The sequence below is a fragment of the Pelophylax lessonae genome, assembly GCF_965119305.1.
Source record: "Pelophylax lessonae genome assembly, chromosome: 10".
In the NCBI taxonomy this organism is placed as follows: Eukaryota; Metazoa; Chordata; class Amphibia; order Anura; family Ranidae; genus Pelophylax; species Pelophylax lessonae.
In genome coordinates, this window is record NC_138777.1 from 46,233,968 (window position 1) to 46,253,743 (window position 19,776).

The following is a 19,776-nucleotide window of genomic DNA, read 5'->3' on the forward strand; positions in this document are numbered from 1 at the left end:
ACGTTCACTCATCAAGAGCAGATGCGAAATGTACAGATATATAATCTACAATAGAATATAGGCTCGTTGAGTTTACATGCCAGTAAATAAAGGAAGAAAAAGAAAAAAGAAAAAAACAAGACAAGACTCAAAGGAAAGCGCAAAGCAAATGAGTTTTCCTCCTCATACTTACAGAGGTACCAGGGTATCAAAAATAAATCATAAAAAACACTCAGGACAGCTGGGGAACAAAACTGGGTTCATACTATTCCATGGTGGTAAACAGCCCTCACTATTATGAATGTGTATTGTAATATGAAAATTTAAAAAATATCAAAAAATACCTTCAAAGCTGAACTACAGAGATTAAAGTTGAACTTTGCTCTCCCAATCAACATTGAATATTTGTAATCCTCTCCGCATGCTGCTAGCATTAGGAAATAGGATAGGAAAGTATATCATATTTAAATGTTTTAAACTTTTCTTTTTTTACATTCTTCAGGTACTTTATGGTTTCTTGCCTAGGCAAATGATGTCATATATCCCAGGAGTCTTCAGGAGGGGAGGAGGGGGTTTCTCAGGTAAGCACACTCTCCTGCATGCATGCTTGAGCTAAGGGCATATGGATTAATTTACCCTTACTTGAGATGGCCACAGCAAAAATGCTAGGGGGTAAAGTGATTTCTCAAAAAAATAAAGCATGGAGGCATGGATGGATGGGGGAGTTTGCTTTGAATATTAAAAATGAATTAAATAGCATTTTTGGTTTGTGGTGCTAAGATGCAGTGAAGAGCCGCTTTAACCGCCTGACATCCGCGCTACAGCCTATATACGGCTGCAGCGCGGACTTGAATTTTCGGGAGGCCGTTTTTAAACGGCCTCCCAGAAAGACTCTCCCCGCGCGCTCCCGCGAGCGCGCATCGGGGAGAATCTGTGTCGGCCGTGTCCCTTGGACACGGCCGATCACAGATCGTGATGAATGGCCAATCACAGCGGCCATTCACCACGTGATCAAGCCGTCCAATGAGAGATGATCTCATATGTAAACATATGAGATCATCTCTCATCGCCGGCGCTCCTTCCTCACACAGACACTGCAGTGTGAGGAAGGAGGGGGAGCCGACAGCCGCTGGGGACACAGAGAAATGTAATCAGGGCACTGATCACCAGTGCCCTGATTACTAAAAGGTAAAAAAACATACACATTGCCCCCCCCATCAGTGCCCGCCTCAGTGCCCCCCATCAATGCCCACAATCAGTGCCCATAGTACTGCCAGTCAGTGCCCATCAGTGCCTGCTCATCTAGGCACTGATGAGCACTGACTGGCAGCACTATGGGCACTGAGTGTGGGCACTGATGGTGCTGCCCATAAGTGCCACCCGTCAGTGTCCATCAGTGCCATCCGCCAGTGCCCATCAGTGCCGCCTATCAGTGCCCGTCAGTGCCGCCTCTCAGTGCCCAGCAGTGCCACCTCTCAGTGCCCAGCGTGCCACCTCTCAGTGCCACCTCTCAGTGCCCAGCAGTGCCACCTCTCAGTGCCCAGCAGTGCCGCCTATCAGTGCCGCCTATCAGTGCTCATCAGTGCGGCATATTAGTACCTCCTCATCCGTGCCCATAAGTGCCAACTCATCAGTGCCCATAAGTGCCCCCTCATCAGTGCCCATAAGTGCCACCTCATCAGTGCCCATCAGTGCAGCCTATCAGTGCCCATCAGTGCCGCCTCATCAGCGCACATCAGTGAAGGAGAAAAATGTATTTTCAAAATTTACTCGCAGAAAATAAGAAAAACTTTTTTTTTTTTTCAAAATTTTCTGTCTTTATTTTTTTTTGTAAAAAATAAAAAACCCAGAGATGATTTAATACCACCAAAAGAAAGCTGTTTGTGTGAAAAAAATGATAAAAATTTCATATGGGTACAGTGTAGCATGACCGCGCAATTGTCATTCAAAGTGTGACAGCGCTGAAAGCTGAAAATTGGCCTGGATGGGAAGGGTGTTTAAGTGCACAGTAGGCAAGTGGTTAAATACATTTATGGGAGCTTTTTTACCTGCTAAGGGATTTGTATTTGTCCATCCAGTCTTGATATTTACATACTCCTTATACAGCACACCGCCAGGTGCATAATAACACTCACAGGTAGGAAAAACATTGTTGTCCTCTTTCCACCCCAGCCTGCAGACTAGACAAGGAAGGAGCAACAGCAGACTGATGAGGTCATCCCTCTGCTCTCATCTCCTATAAGCAAGTTTGTTGTGAAAATATTTGCAAGCAGCACACCCGAATGGCTGCCATTCTTGCTCCTCCCTCTCTAAATATAAGTGCATGTGTATAAGGGATTTCAAGAGGCTGATGTCAAGTTAAAATTAGGTACTTACATTAAAAAAAATACATTTAATAATGTAGTGATAAATACATAGCTCAATTAATGTGTGTTTTTATTATTTGCCTAAAGCTTAGCTTTAAAGTGGAAATCGAGACTGGTATAAAATCAGCAATTCAAGAAAGACTGGTATTCATTAAAATATTATTTTTAAATATATTATTTTTAGGTACCTGAATTTGTAACCTCTCCTTTGCAGCATCACTCTAATTGGAAAAGGTATGGGCAGCTATGAGAGCCAATCGGGTGTGCCACATGTAAACATACCACCAAGGAGGTTCTGACATGGAGGGAGCAGAAGCTCATTAGTCTGCTGGTGTTGGCCCACTGTGTTTTATCAAGTCCAAAATCAGCGCAGCCCTCTACCAGGAAATTCTAGAGCACTTCATGCATCTCTCTGCTGACCAACTTTAAGGAGATGTGGATTATATTTTCCAGCAGGAATTGGCAACCGCCCACACTGCCTAAAGTACCAATACCTGGTTTAATGATCATGGTATCGCTGTGCTTGATTGGCCAGCAAACTCGCCTGACCTAAACCCCATAGGGAATCTGTGGGATATAGTCTACAGGAAGATAAGAGATACCAGACCCAACAATGCAGATGAGCTGAAAGCCGCTATCAAAGCATCCTGGACTTCCATAACACCTCAGCAGTGCCACAGGCTGATCGCCTCCATGCCACGCCACATTGATGCAGTAATTCCTCATGTAAAAGGAGCCCTGACCAAGCACTGAGTGCATACTATACTGTACATGGACATACTTTTCAGTAAGCAAACATTTCTGTTTTAAAAATCCTTTTTTTTTTTTTTTATTGGTCTTATGGAATATTCTAATTTTGTGAGATACTGAATTTTGAGTTTTCACTAGCTGTAAGCCATAATCATCAAAATTAAAAGAAATAAATGCTTGAAATATATATGTGTGTAATGCATCTCTATATAAAATATATATGAGTTTCACTTTTTGAATTGAATTACTGAAATAAATTTACTTTTTGATAATATTCTAATTTTATGAGATGCACTTGTACCATTTCTGGGTGATGCCCCTGGAATCTGATAATCACTGAAGAAGACACCACTTGTGATCCCCATGTGCTTTTGGGGCCTGTGCTGAATGTCTGGCCTGCTCAATTCGGAACACAAATTTGGCCACTCAGCACGGATGCCTTTCAGAGAATGCTTTGCATTCATTTAGAAGATGCAAAGCATTCTCTGAATGGCGCCTATGCCAAGCAGCCAACCTCCTGTATTCAGAATGCAGCAGGCCAGCCGCTCAGCACAGGGCCGGGAAGCAAGTGCAGTTCAGTAGCTGATTTCCAACTTCCAGGGGCATCGGCCAGGTATGGTATATACTGTACATAGTTACATTGATCCAAGCTGGAATACTCTTTAATCGAAAAATTCAGGTTACCTAGCTGGCGGTGCTGTGCGGTAGGACTGAACAGTTCTCATTACAGGATAGACAGAAATACAAATGCTTCAGCAGGTAAAACAGCTCCCTTATATGCATGGCATCTGTGCATTTAGTTGCTTGCCTGGAGTTCAGTGTTCTGAAAACCTTGCAATAATAACAAAATGATGTCCTTTATGAAAATAAACTCAAAGTTCCCTTTAAGTCTGCAGGGCCTTTAGCACACAGAGGGGTAACTGAGGTAATCAACATCTATAAATCTATAAAGGCAGGGATCAGGCAAGTTATGACATAATTTTAACAGCAGGGATTTCCCAAACTGTAATGCCCTCCAGATGTGCGACTGTTTAGGGTACATCATTTCGGATCACGGATATCACTGGCAAAGTATTCCTCAAACACATCTCTACTGCAGGCGTCTCTTTCATGTGTTTTTCCAAAGCCCTGCACAGATCTGTTTGATGTTCTGTACAAAGTGTAAAATATTCTGTTAAACCCCCCTCCATGCTACCTCCCTTCCCACAAAATGTGAAGCCTGAGAGCAGGCGCGGTATGCCAGAATAGGCTGGGGAGTGTGGGAGAGCAATAAGTGGCAGAATCACAGGGGCACAATGGCCTGTATTGTGCGCCTTTACCTGTCATGTGTTTTATCTGCCAGCTGACTGATGACCTCATGGCAGAGTGTCTGTGCACTTGCACTCCACGGGTAACAATATTGTCTTTTCGGCCTTGTGTGTTAGCCTGGCCGCCTGTTTGGGAAATGTCAGGATGTAAAACAGCACATTATTAATTCCTTGGTATTATGTATTGCATTTAAGCAAAGAGGACTTGTCTAATGTGGCCACGGCTTTTTTTTAGCGGGAACGTGGGGGAACGCAGTTCCGGCACCTCTAGCACTGAATGTATGTAATGGCAAGGAGTGCTGGTTTGTGCTACATTGTCTATTGATGCTGGCTGCCGAGGGATCTATTGTTGCTGGAGGGGATATATTCCTGCAGGAGGGTTTATTGCTGCTGGGGAGATCTAGTGTGGCTGCTGGGGGATCTATTGTCTCTGGAAGAGATCTCGTTTTGCAGGGGGGTCTATTGTTGCTGGGGTGGGTCTTACGTTGCTGAGGGTTCAGTTGTTGATTGGAGGGATCTACTGTTTAGGCAGCAGTCTTGATGGAGGGTCTATTGATGCTGTCTGCTGGGAGATCTGTTGTTGCTGCTGATGGCCCATTGTTTCTGGCTGGATCTGTTGTTGCTGGGGGATCTATTGTGGTGAGCTTCAGGGGATCTATTTTACTGCTTTTCTGTTATCATTAACAAATGCCATAAAAATTACTTAGTACCACAAATGTTACTTGGATCAGTATTTCCAAAAATGGATGGTACTGGGAGGTGGGTGGAACCAAGGAACGGTTCACGGAGGTAGGTAGGGGCAGAGACAAGGGGTAAGTCCAAAAGAGGGAGTTTCTGCACCTAGTGTATGAGAAAAAAAGCCCTGAATGTGGCTCTGGCTTAAAAATAGGTCTTGGCTGCAGTTATTTGCCAATATATCTGGAATTGGCATGCAGCACCAAAGAAGCTCTGTTTCGTCTTAAGCCGGCCATAGACAGTTCCTATCCAGCAAGTTCAGCAGGAACCAGCCAAGATTCAAACTACATATGGGCAGGCTGAATGTACCCAGTTTGATCGATCTTTCAACTTGGGTACAACCAGTCTGCCAGATTTTACATGCAAATATCACTTGCAGCGATAATAAATAATAACACTCACATATTCTCTGTGCAATAAAAGTCTTTAGTAGTGAAGTGCCGTCACACCTGGGATAAAGGAGACCACCGAAGGTATTCATATACATACAGTGGAGGATACAGACAGGGAAAGGATCGGAGGAAACCCTGACCTGTAACACCCATATGCTCTGACATATGTGGCTAGAGGTGAGAGGCTAGCACACATATAAGTGTATGCACTGAAGAAGCACACACCGATTGGAGCACAATACTGAAGGTGGAGGTGGTTTTCATATACAGTTGCAGCTGCAGAGCCACCCTGAAGAATTATTACTTTGCACAGCACTTCACTACTAAAGACTTTTATTGCACAGAGAATATTTAAGTGTTATTATTTATGGTTTAATAACCATTCATTTGCACATATTTAGGCACTTTATATGCAATATATTGCACACTATTGCTTATTTGCACAATATAATTTATTAGTATTTTTGAATTTTTCACGCCCTCAGTTGAAGTACGTGATGACGAAACGTGTCAGTACGTGAGCACGCGGCTACCAAGGCAACCCTGCACAGCGTCCTACGTCACGCCGCCGAGACTGCCGCGAGCCGGGAAGTCAGAAGCAGAGGTACCCGGACCTTGCGATACGGTGGAGACAGCGCATACGGCGGGAGGAGCAGGCGTTTTATCTTGGTATACAGATCTGCTTGGAAATTTTTATCCCATGTGAGTGTAATTTTTATATCAATAAATATTGTGGTGTGAAGCGTGTTACGCTATGGGTCCCTATCGTTTTTATTACATGGCATTCCATTGAGTGGACATGAGACATTGAGTGGTGGCGCTGATTTCCATGGTATCAGGATCGCAAGGTGGATCACCATCCAAAAGTGGAAGATTACTGGTTTTGGTACAAGGCGCTTGACCTTTACGATAAGGGTACGTTTTTATTACCTAGGGGGGAGCACGTGGTGTGGTGAAGGCTCTTGGTGGCTGAGTTGGTGATTTGAGAGACTAGCCTGGATCTGCACCCCTGTTTACCTGGTTTTATTGGACAAAGAGACTTTCCACATCAAATCATTTGTGTTCCTAATCAGTCACTATATATATATATTGATAATACTCTCATCTTATCATACAAATATATTCGCCGCTTGTTGAAGCAAGGGGACACTAGCCCTGCTAGTGCATATGTGGACTTTGTTTATGTAAGCACCTTTTTTAGTATTTTTTAATTGTTTATGCACTGGGATTAAAGGGATTAAATTGCACAGTTGCACTTTTTTTGTCCTCTTATATTGAATAGATGTGATTTGTTATATGAATGAACATATCTGATACAGTATAATACAACTGAATTTTACAGATGCGATTCACAGGAATTTGAAATAAGAAATAATTGATATGTTTGGTTATAGTACACAGAATATTTGTTTGCACAGATGCACATTAATCCAAACCATACATCTCTTTTAAGTCTCCCTAGACTCATAGACTTTCAAAGTGAATAAGCACTTTGAAAGTGTGAAACGCGTCTATCTCTGTATCCTGTGCAGCTGGTGGTGTGCGGCCGATTTCTCATTCATTTCTACTGTTGCAGTGGTGGCGAGTCGGGGTCAGCACCCACGCACCGGGATTGCTCACCTGAGTGGTGGTTGTCTTCTCATTTACCCAAAGCCGAGAAGGGATTGTTGTCACAGCCCGATGTATAGCGACTGGACTCAAGGATCATGGCGTTACAGATAAGCTTGCTGTAAAGGTTTTAAAATAATGTGTGCATTACTTTGTGTGTCTATAGAAGTGTCTGTTCACTCACCTTGCTGCTTTCTGTGTCAGGTCCATGGGAAAGTCTGGGCACAACATCTGCAGCAGACAGTGATATTCCTTCATGGTCAGGAGATCTGCAGGAGACATACGGTTAGACTTTCAGAGGATCACAGCCATTTTCTGAAACTAAAAGTGCAAATAAAAACAATTTTACAAGCTTCTAGGTCTTATGTAGACAGGTTTCAATCTGTTTTTGTGTTGCTTTGATTTGCTGCTTCTAATTGTTTCAAGCTGCTTTATATTCACAATGATTTGTACGAGGAAGAGAAGCAATTCATAAGCAGAAAAATGCCTATCTACGCAAGCCCCTTAAGATGTTACTCTTGGTGGAAACAGGCAGATGACTGGCCATTCTTGGTCTAAGTTGATGAATACTGTTGAATTGTTGATGGAATGGCAGCTGTCAAACATTATTACAAACAGTGGATTAATGGACAGGGATAACAACCGTGATGGTTTAGTAGCTATATTCTCACACAGCATAATTTTGTAACTGTGTTCGGCTCTGGTGATTGGCTGCTCAGACCCAAATATTGTCACTTGGGATTCCCCGAAACTTGGAACCCACTGTTAGCAAGGGCTCCAGCAGTGCAGAAAAGTGGCGAGAGTGTGGTTGGGTAAGTATATAAACATTGTGCATCCAGTACCAATGAAACTACTTTGAACCTGTGCTCAGAAGAGGTGTGACAAGATATGAAGAACTCAATTCAAAAAGTCAAACCTGGTGAATGGAGATATACTACATGACAAAAGGATTGTGGACACCTGACCATCACACCTCTATGAACTTGTTTAATTATCCATACGCATTAAGGTTTTCCACATGATTCTGGAGTGTGTCTGTGGCGGTTTTTGCCTATTCAGCCTAAAAAAAGGATTTATAAGGTCAAGGACTGATGCTGGGTGAGAAGATATAACTTGCAATTGGCATTCTAATTCATCCCAAAGGAGTTCCATAGCGTTAAGGTTAAGACTCTTTGCAGGCCACCCAGGTTCCTTCACACCAAACCCCTCACTCAAACCATGTCTTTACAAAGCTTGAATTCTGCCCCTAAACTCAATAATTTGTAAGGTTGTCCACATACTTTAGCCCTATAGTGTAACTATACTCAGCATAAGTTCACAAGCTTGGTAGATGCTGGAACCATGTACCAAGTGCTGCCTTTCAAGGTTAATCTGTACAGGCCCTGACTGGTAAAGTAGTTAAAAATAAGTTTTAAAAGTATTACTAAGCCAAGGCTATATACAGTGGGGAAAATAATTATTTGATCCCCTACAGATGTTGTACCTTTGCCAACTTACAAAGGAATGAAGGGTCTATAACTTTTATCATAGGTGTATTTTAAATGATAGAAAGAAAATCAACCAAAAATTCAGAAAAAAACACAATACAAATGTTATTAATTAAGTTGCAGTTCAGAGTTCAGTATTTAAAATAAGTATTTGATCCCCAAGCAAAACATGACTTAGTAGTTGGTGGAGAAAGCCTTGATGGCAAGCACAGAGGTAAGATGTTTCTTGTAGTTGGTTACCAGGTTTGCACACATCTCATGAGAGATTTTGGTTGACTCTTCTTTACAGATTTTCTCTAAATCCTTAAGATTTCTTGGCTGTCACTTGGCAACTCGAAGTTTCAGCTCCCTCCTTACATTTTCAATAGGATTAAGGTCTGAGGACTGGCTAGGCCACTCCATGACCTTAATGTGCTTCTTCTTGTTGCCTTGGTGGTATGTTTTAGGTCATTGCTGGAATACCCATCCAAGACCAATCTTCAGTGTTCTGGCTGAGGGAAGAAGGTTCTCATCCAAGATTTTACAATACATGGCCCCGTCCATTGGCCCCTCAATGTGACAAAGTCAGCCTGTACCTTTAACAGAGAAACAGCCCCAAAGCATCATGTTAACACCTCTGTCATTGACTGTAAGGGATGGTGTTCTTAGGGTCATAGACAGCATTGTTCTTCCTCCAAACCAGGCGAGTCGAGTTAATGCCAAAGAGCTCAATTTTGGTCTCATCTGACCACAGCATTTTCTCCCAATCCTTCTCTGAATCATTTAGATGTTCATTGGCAAACTTCAGTACATGTGCCTTCTTGAGGAGGGGAACCTTGCGGGCATCAATGACGGAGTATTGTGTTAGCAATGGTTTGTTTGGTGACTGTGGTCCCAACTGCCTTGAGATCATTCGCAAGTTCCTTCCATGTAGTTCTGTGCTGATCCCTCACTTTTCTCATGATCATCCTTACCTCATGAAGCAAAATCTTGCATGGAGCTCCAGACTGAGGGTGATTGGTTATTTTTTAATTCTTACATTTGCGAATCCCTCCAACAGTTGTCTCCTTTTCACCAAGCTTCTTGCTGATGGTCTTGTAGCCCATTCCAGCCTTGTGCAGGTCTACAATCTTGTCCCTGACGTCCTTTGACAGCTCTTTGGTCTTGACCATGATGGTGAGATTTGAATGGAAGAAAGATCATGTTGACAGCTGTCTTTAATACATATAATGAGTTGTCATTAGGAGAACCTTCTTAAATTGATGGGACTTATCTGTGTACCACATGAGAACATACTGTAGCCAGTCTGTGGTAGCCAGTCTGTGGCAGCCAGAATTATTGTTGGATGGTAGGGGATCAAATACTTATTTTACTCACTGAACTTCAACTCAATTTCTAACATTCTGTATCTATCATTTAAAATACACCTATGATAACAATTCTAGACCCATAATTTCTTTATAATTGGGCAAACTTACAAAATCTGCAGGGGATCAATAATTATTTTCGTCACTGTATGATGGGCCTCAGTCTGCTCCAATGTTTCTATGTACTGCCCTCTGATTCAGACTCAGACTCATGCTGTAAACATGGCCTGGGTCCTGGGTGGTCAGGATGTCTCATGTGAAGGTAGGCAGAAAGGGGGGTGTCAAGAACTGACATGTGTTTTCATAGTGTATAAATATCTGCAGAACAGTTATAATTTTCACAGTGGTTTCTCTCCCCAAAACCCCCCCCACGCCACAAGGCTGCTGGGAGCGGCCCATGAAACTCTTGGCAGGAGTTAAAGGCAGACAAGAATCAATGATATTTCAACATAAGGCCGGGAATAACCACCGAGACTGCAGTGTCCTCTGTAATGCAGAATACAATAAATACCATGGATTGTACTGGCTTGGGTTCAAGATCTGTACAGCAAAGAAAGGCCAGAGTGGAGACTGAGGTTATACAACTAAAATTATAGCATACAGTCTACATATACTAGTCGAAGATAATCTTGTAGATAGTTGCATAATTAGGTTGAAAAAAAGCCTATCAAGCTGTTGGGGGCTGTTTATGAGGTCAAAGTCCCCTATTAATATTAATAGGTATAGATCATTTTTTTAACTATAATAACCTATACTATTTGTCCTTCACCTTCTACACTATGGGGTAGATTTACTAAAACTGGACTGTGCAAAATCCGGTGCAGCTCTGCATAAAAAAACAATCAGCTTTGTTTTTTTTGTCAAAGCCTAATTGAACATGCTGACGTTAATAGCCCATTCACACTGCCGCGACTTGTCAAGCGACTTGTCAGCCTGACAAGTCACGGTCGGTCGCGGTCTATTGAGTAGTACAGGACCCGTTCTAATAGGAGCGACACAAGTCGCTCCGATTTAGAAAAAGGGTCCTGTACTACTTTGGGGTGACCTCGGAGCGACTTGCACAGACTTCCATTATGTGAAGTCCCTGCAAGTCGCGCCGAAGTCGCGGTGCACATCGGTGCACGTGACTTCATAGGTCGCCCCCCGAAGTCGTGTCGCCTCAGTGTGAACCGGCTCTAAAAGCTGGTTGACTACCATGCACAGCTGCACCAGATTTTACCACTGTTATTAAAGGAAAAGTAGGGCCAAAATAGCTTTCTACTGTGGGGCAAAGGAGTGCACTTAGTTTTGCAATCCTTTGATCTGTTTTCAGCTGACAGCAGGCTAAAGTCCACTGTCAGCTGATGTCACAGAGCTTGCCCAGACTCTGGAGAGATCCTGACTTTAATGCCAGGATCCATCCAGATGTCTGGACTGGCAGCTGGCTCTGCCTCTCAGCGAGCTGTTAGGAGACTGACCCAGCTGCATCAACTCCCTGCACAGTCCAGCACTCCAGTGAGCGCTAGAGGGGCAGACACTGAGCTGGTGAAGGACAGTCACTGGCTCTCTGCTCACTGAAGACCGAGAACTGAATGATCAGCGGTCTTTAATCACTCAGTCTCAGAAGTGGAGGGGAAAGATGCAGCATCAGTCCAAGGTGAGTATAATTTTTTTATTTTTTTTTTTATTTAAATTCCCATATAGTAATAATATTTAGTTCATTAGAACCTAAATGGTGTATAAAAGGTAATTCTGTAACTAAAATACATACCTGTGACACAAAATGGTCCCCTCTATGGATTCAAAATGCTTCCCTGTTATTTCCTGTCTAACGCCACAACTAGAGTAAGATACTGTAAATGTGAGCTCTCTTTTAGGAGGAGATTCACTGCTTTATTCATTGCGCTATGCACCCAGGTTTACTGCAGGAGAATGCTGATTGCAGTGGAGCCCCTAGACATCCACCAGGTCTTTAGCTACTGCCTAGGTTCCCTTGATAATCCTGGGTATGGGTAAAGGCATTGAAAGGCTACATCTGTTTGAGTAGAAAATCAATGACTTCACAATTCCAAGAGCAGATCCTCCAGCATGACCCAATCCACAGTCTTCTGGGCTTTGTCAACAGGTGCTTGTGATGTTCATGATTTGGTCATGATGGAGGCTCATGATAACAATAAGCTCCTGCATATTCTTCTGTGATCAGGGCTGCCTGGTAAAGAACTGATTGCTGGGATGAAATGGGAGGTGGTGCTGTGATAGGAATCAGTCTCGGGTACTGATTTAGTATTGAGCTCAGGAGGCAGCAAACATTTCCTGATACTATTTTAAAACAGTTACAAAGTGTTCACATGTATGGAAACACCACTGTGACAGATATAGTGACGAAGCTGCCGGAATCAGCTGCCAATGGACTGTTGTGCAAAATCATCTCAATATAAATCAACTATAGACTAAATATTGTGTCCAATCCAAAAATACTGGTACACGGTTTTACAGCCCTGATGGAGGGGGCAGAGGCACTGTCTCCAAAACGTGTTGGCTTCGCAAACAATTTGCCTTTGCAATAGACTTGTATTTGGACTTGACTATTACGATGTGGTGCTCCAGTTGTGAATTACGCATACCGTACCAAAGACTCTGTGACTTAGCAAGTGACTAAGGAATCTGAAGAGAGTCCATAAATAAAAATGGGGGTTTGGTCCCACCATATGGCCATATCGTGCTCAAGCCCACTCCAAGGGTTAGAAGGGCTGGATTCATCTCTTTTTCATGGATAGTGTAGGACCCACTGATAATGGGGTACTTTGACGCAGTAGTGGGCTTGAGCACGATATGGCCATATGGTGGGACCAAACCCCCATTTTTATTTATGGACTCTCTTCAGATTTGGTAGTAATTTCTTTTGCATTTGCGCGCTATTCTTTTTTAATATACATGTCTTTTGGTTCATAGCTGCAGCAGCTTTGGAAATACATGGGTATGCTCCCCCAAATTTTTTGCCTGTTTAGCAAGTGACTAAGGCTATGACTAAGACTCATGGCGAAAGGCGTCAGCTGCTTGCTTTTTAATGCTCAAATGTAGCCAATACATTTTTGCATCAAGGACATTGGAGTTGCCGGCTCTTCTCTCCTATCTGTTAGCAAGCGAGTTACAACATAGCATGTAACTTTTAAGGAGGACCTATAAGGAGGTACAGTGCTCAATAAATACAAAAAAAAAAAAAAAAACAATGGACAAAAGGAAAGTCATTGGTATTTCGATGTGGGTCCCTGCAGCTAATCTTTCCCTAGTGGCATACAATGCCATGCTATACTACGCTTTGACTTTATATGGAAATAGCCATTTTATTAGAGGAGCAGGGCTTTGTTTACTTGTGCCAAGTTTACTGCCCACACCCCAACTAATAGGGTTTGTTTACTCTTGCGGCAATACTGCTTACTGAATGTAACATGTTAGCTGAAGGTGGGCTGTCGGTGACATAAAACCATGGCTAAATCGCCATAAGTTGACAACTGGTAGGGTAATGATGAAGAAACAGTAGGAGAGATGGAGAAAGCACAGACCACAGCATGAATGAGGTAGGAGCAGGGAGATCCTTCCACTGCAGATGCGGATCACCAGACTTTCAGACCTCTGCAGACATCCAAGTTCAGCTAAACACAAACACAGTCTGAATCCCAATTGGCATTACCACTTAGCATGCTATCTGTAAGCACTAAAAAAAAAAAATTTAGAACATGAAAAAATGAAAAATAATGCTTCCACCGTTTTCTGGTTGAAATAGTTTATTAATGAGTTACTCATGTTCTTGTTGTCCTCTACCCTATTCCCCCCTCTTTTCCTTAGTTGTGCACCCAGATTTGACCCAATCCTTCTATACCTATTCTCCTTTTCCCAACCTTCCATTCTCATATAAAAGAAAAAAAGAAAAAAAAGCCCTCTGGGTGCAGACTGCTTTAATAAGGATATATAAAAAACAACTAAATAGCAGCAACTCACAAAAGCTGTTGGTGGTGAGCAAACATGAAAGTGAAGGCGTCCACCGGAGGTGCCGTCCCTCTGTAGTAAGCCGTGAGCTTGTGAGGCGTGGAACAGGAGAGAAGGTGGCCGGCCATGGTCTCAGTGTGTCCAGGTCATCCAACAGGAGTGTACACTGCAGTAGAGGGAGGAAGGGTCACGTCCGTGACGCTGCTGATATCCCGGGGCCCGGAAATGCATGACGCGTTTCTGAGCATGCGCCAAGTCCGCAGTGGACATGCGCGCTCTTGCCTCGGGTGCCATTTTTCTTTTGCATGTTTCCAGAGCTTCCTCCCTCATCTCTTAGAAAAGCTGCCTGGTGCAGCAAGACTTTTATCATTTTCTTATTATTGCCTGCCATAAGACTTTTTAAGACTTTTTCATTGGACTGGTTATGGTCATTATACACTATTATTAATGCTGTGTGGACGGACTTCTTAGTGCCTATATGTTTGTGTTTTTTTTCATTCTCACATCCATAGTTGTGCGCAGCCCATTGCATTAGGGTGTGCACCCCAAAGCTCAAACACACACACACGCCTTTCTCTGCAGCCTCCGCTGCACTGGACAGTGAATGAATGGGAAGTGCTCTGTGCTGAGCAGCTTCCTGTTCATTCACAAACTGAAGCATAGTAAACCTAGTTGTGTTCACAATGTTCATTTGGAAAAAGAAGGCACCAGTAAATTACATATTTACTAGCCCTTTTCCCCACTCTCCATCCTGCAGCGTAGTGATTAGGGTGTGCCCAGGCACACCTGGCACACCCCCTGCGCACGCCTATGCTCACATCCATCCTCCCCCTGTTCATGCATTCACTATGGCATATCTTCTTTCCCCATCAACCTTGTTCCCCTTCTCTTTCTTGATGCAAAATATGCTTATATCTCGTTTGGTTGTCAAACAAGGAAGACTGATTTGATCACTTTTATTGGTTAGAATTAAAGCTCCCCTGGGTGAGACGGACATTTAACACATGTATCAACTGTTACCTGTATACTTCTATGCTTGACATGCACCTTATAGCAAAAAAAAAAAAAAAGAAAGAAATTAAATTAAAAAAAATAAATACAAATGTTGACCTTTGTTGTTGATCCTTATTGGCGTAGTAATTCTTAGTAAAATCACATTATTTAAAACAAGAAAACGAATTGCCCTCTGTGAGCTTTCCTTATATTAAGTTTTTTTTTTTATTATTATTATTTTACTGTTATTTACTTCCAACACAACTATTTAGTATTTTACTTTTTCTTTTACCAAAGTAAAAAATATAGAACAATACTCCCTGCAGGCAGCAGGGGGAGACTCAGCAGTAGATTTCGGTCGGGGCAGCAAACCGCAAAGTAATGAGTATCTGCACTTGTGATAAATGTAAATTGGGATGCTGGAAAACAGCTTTACACACAGGAACACCATGACAGACAAGTCATATAATCTCTCCCTGGGCAACTCTGGGAAAGGGAACAGCAGCGTGAAATATCATTTAGCATCTTGCTCTGTTAGACGGCTGAGTGTTAAAAGAAAACATAGAAAAGATGTAACAAGGAAGCAGAGCACGGAACCAGAACATATCTGGTATCAGTCTATTGCATGTGACAGCAGCCAAAGCATAAATCTGATTGGCTACAGCACATTTCTTCCATTTTGTTCATGTTTATAGTCATCATTGCCAATGGAGGAGAACTGCAGGCTAAGATGCTCAGTAAAAAGGCATTAGAAGCAGTACAAAGACCAAGGTTATCTACAGGTGAACTCCAAGCGAAAAAATGTAATTGAAATATATTATTAAACAGAAAATTCACTTCTAGTTGAGAACACCTAGTTACTACCTTGTAAAAATAGCAGTGACATCATTAATGTGCTGTTGCTGTATGTAGCCTGTGCAGAGAGAAGAGCTGTCAGAGTGACCCAGCAGGCTCCACCCACTACAGGCTGTCTGCAGAAAACTACAGAAGGGGCGGATACAAGACCAGTCACCCAGCACAAGGAGTGTGAGCAGCAATGATTGGTCTTTACTACAGGAAGCTCCTGCACAGAGGCAAAGTGCAGAAGCTATTTCTTGCTGGATTACTGCACAGATCTGAAAAAAAAAAAAAAAATAACACACCAAATACAATAAGAATACACATACCTTTTGCATTTAAACACAATTTGCTTATCCCCGAGTTCAGCTTTAGGGCTTATTCAAATTGGAGCAAGGAGCCACACAAACTGCCTGCGTCCAGGTATGCACATCCACCCCTGTGCACAGGTAAATGTACGTTGTCCGCATACAGCTGCAGCCTATTACAGATTTGTACATGCGGCTGGACATAAAACATGTCACTCCTGGGTGCTGGGTGTGCCCATGTGAATGGACCCTTAGAGCCGGTTCACACAGGGGTGACTTCAAAGCCGCCTGACTCTGAAGCCGCCCCCCTGCAGCGCGACTTCAGCATGGCTTGCAAACGACTTCTTTAATAGAAGTCAATGCAAGCTGCTCCGAAGTCGCCCCCAAATAGTGCAGGAACCTTTTTCTAAGTCGGAGCGACTTGAGTCGCTCTGATTAGAACAGTTCCATTGCACTGAATGGAGCGCTACTTGTCAGGCGACTAAGTGGCCTGACAAGTCACCCCAGTGTGAACCGGCTCTCAGGGTATTTATAATAATAAAACTATATTTCATTTGTTTGGGAACACTAGTTTCCCATGCACAGCTGCATCCGAGTTTGCACTCTCCAGTTTTATTAAATCCACCCCTTAAGCTGGCCATAGATAGAGCATTTTTTTCCCTGCAACCATGGGTCAATTCCCCCTTTAAAACAGTCAGTGTTGATGGGGGAATCCCTCCCACTTAGCTATTGGTTTCTCCTAGCGGGAGAGGGGGGCACGGTGCTATCTGGGGCAGGAAAACATACAGTGATTATTGCTAGCAGCTATAGCTGCTGGCAATACTCGCATGAAAAATCTGACAGGCTGGTTGTACCTATGTTGATTGATCAATCAATTTGGGTACAATCAGCCTGCCCATACATGGCTTGAATCTTGGCTGCAGCCACTGATCAATTAAAGTTTTGCAGCATGTCTAATGTCACTGGTACCCCAAAAAGTGTCAAAAATGTCAGTTAGGGCTCCGACCTGTCTGCTGCAATGTCGCAGTCCCACTAAAAATCACAGATTGCCGTCATTACTAGTAAGATAAATAAATAAATAAAAATGACATAAATCTTTCCCCTAGTTTTTAGACGCGATAACTTTTGCGCAAACCAATCAAAATACGCTTATTGGGATTTTTGTTTACCAAAAATATGTAGCAGACTACAAACTGGCCTAAAATTATGAAAAAATATAGATTTTTTTATTGGGAATGTTGTATAGCAGAATGTGAAAAATATATATATTTTTTTTCAGAATTCTCACTCTTTTTTTGTTTATAGCGCCAAAAAAAAAAAAAAACTTGCACAGGAGATCAAATGCCACCAAAAGAAAGTTCTATTTGTGGGAAAAAGGATGTAAATTTTATTTGGGTACAGCGGCGCAGGACCGCGCAATTGTCCGTTAAAGCAACGCAGTGCCGAATCGCAAAAAATGGCCTGGTCATTAAGGGGGCAAATCCTTCCAGTCCAGAAGAGGTAAAAGTGCCTAAAACAACCAGTCCCTGTGGAGCCAATCAACTTTCAATCCATCTGTACCCAGCCTTACTCTACCCAAAATGGAAAAACAGGGTGGCTTCATATATACTATGGGGCTCATTCACACGGAAGCATTAACCCGTACCGTTTGTTCCGAGCAGCTCAGAGCTGCATGCAGCCAGCCTGTTTTTGTCAATGCAGCCATGGGCATCCGCAGGTAGGGGCAAGGGGGGGCAAATGCCCCCCCCCCCTGGAATCTAAACTTCCCCTTTAAAGTGGTTGTTAAACCACTTTATACCATTCTGTCTGGTCTGTTTAATAATCCTGTGTGCCCCTGTGTCTGTGTTTTAAAAAAATAAGGCGTTATTTTCTAGTTTCAGAGCGCCGAGCACCGCTCATGTGACCTGTCGGCTCTCTCCTCTTCCTGTCCGACAGCTGCCTGCAGTGGGTGGGGCTGAGGATTCCTCACTGTCCTTAGTTTGGAGGGGAGGAGGAAGGGAGGGAAAGAGGCGGCGGGTCACATGAGCAGCGTTTGGCACTCTGAAAACTTGTAAAGAGTGGCTTATTTTTTTATAAAACACAGACACAGGGGCACACAGGATTAGTAAACAGACTGTCGACAGGATATAAAACTTTAAATGAAACTACAGAAGCAGGAGGGGCACTGACACAGGAGCAGACAGGCGGGAAGGGAGGGGGGAGAGAGGAGGACAGGTGAGCCGCGGATGACGGAGGCACGTAAACTGACCACAGTGTCAGGGTTCAGCAGCCATGGTATACCGTGGTCAGTTTACAGAGGGGAGGACATAGCCAGGCAGGATCAGCTAGGTATTTTGGGTGATACGGGAGGCCAAATTACACAGCATAAGCACTGTGCTGTATAATACGATTTAAGGGAACAGGATCATTTTCTTTTTAGGTTAACAAATGCTTTAAAAAAAAATTCTGCCGTTTGCCCTTTAAAAATAAACACACAAAATAAGTATAAGGACTAAGCCCTGCCCCTTCTTGACATTGTTAAAAAGGGGCGGAGCATGGGTGACCTTAAAATGATGCCCCCCCCTGAAAAAGGTTCTGCGGATGCCCATGAATGCAGCCACCACATCTAAAGACTGGTAAACTGAATTATATTACATTTGTTTTTTGGGTTTAGATATCATTCAGCTCCCTAAACTATCATCTTTATTATGTGCCCTGTTATTTTAAGCAGTGGAGGCCAATGAGAGTTGACAGTCACATGGCAGACGACCACTATGGCAAATAAATAACACATGCTTTACCGTTTAGTCAACTGAGCCTCATGTCCTCCAGCAAATGCTTTGGACTTCAAGGGCTGAAATTTCTTCTTGGGCATGCTTGAAAAAAAATAGCTGTTAGACAATCTACTGGAGTTCTTCTATGCCAAACATCTTCTCTTTTATTAAGTCTTGGATAGGGTGGGGTAGGGTTTGAACCACTGCCAAATTAGATGCTGGCTCCATCTTAATGAATATTAATTGGGCACTCTGTAAAAGTTTAATAATACACTTGTGCTATTAGATAAGATTTCCTGCATATAAAAACACCACCTAAAACACACGTCTTATACTAATGTTTTCAGGCGGGTCAGATTTACTATTAAAGCAATAATCACAAACCAGGCGCTCCTGGGATGCCTGTAGGGTGGAGGGATAGACGTAAGCCTGTGAGGCTCCCCAGCGGTTGTTCTGCTGTTAGCCAACTAATGGCTCAGTAAAGAGATTCGCACCCAGGGCAGCCATAGGAAAAAAATCCAGTCCAGAAGTCAAAGCAATAATCACAAATCTGGCGCTCCTGGGGTGCCTTTAGGTCCGGTTCACACTGATGCGATGCGGGAAGGCTGCGAACTCGCAGCCTGTTCCCGCATCGCACACGCACCCCCGGCAGTTCACACTGCCATATGCGATACGCTGGGGGTGTCAATGTAATCTTAACGACACCCCCAGTTTGATCGCATATCGCAGTGCGATCGTGCAGTTCGCACAGGATCGGATCGCACAAGTGTGAACCGCTGTGCGATCCGATCCTGATGCGGCTGCAAAAATGCCTCCTGTGCGTGTTTGCTGCGGGTGCGATGCAAATTTAGCCATACAGTTTGTATGGCTAAACTCGCACCGCACAGCTGATCGCATGTAATGTCGGAGCAATGCGCTCCGACATTACATGCGAACTCCGCACACGCAC

General features: G+C 43.3%; 1 protein-coding gene across 2 annotated transcripts in view; it reads right to left on the reverse strand.

The window, feature by feature from the left end:
* The window catches only part of CSTPP1 (centriolar satellite-associated tubulin polyglutamylase complex regulator 1), a 244,201-nt gene that overhangs the window by 40,949 nt on the left and 183,476 nt on the right, over window positions 1-19,776 (reverse strand). For both annotated transcript variants that reach the window (XM_082271144.1, XM_082271145.1), the window contains exon 4: window positions 7,322-7,406. In XM_082271144.1, the coding sequence (XP_082127270.1) occupies window positions 7,322-7,406 (85 nt within the window). The remainder of the gene's footprint in view (window positions 1-7,321; window positions 7,407-19,776) is intronic.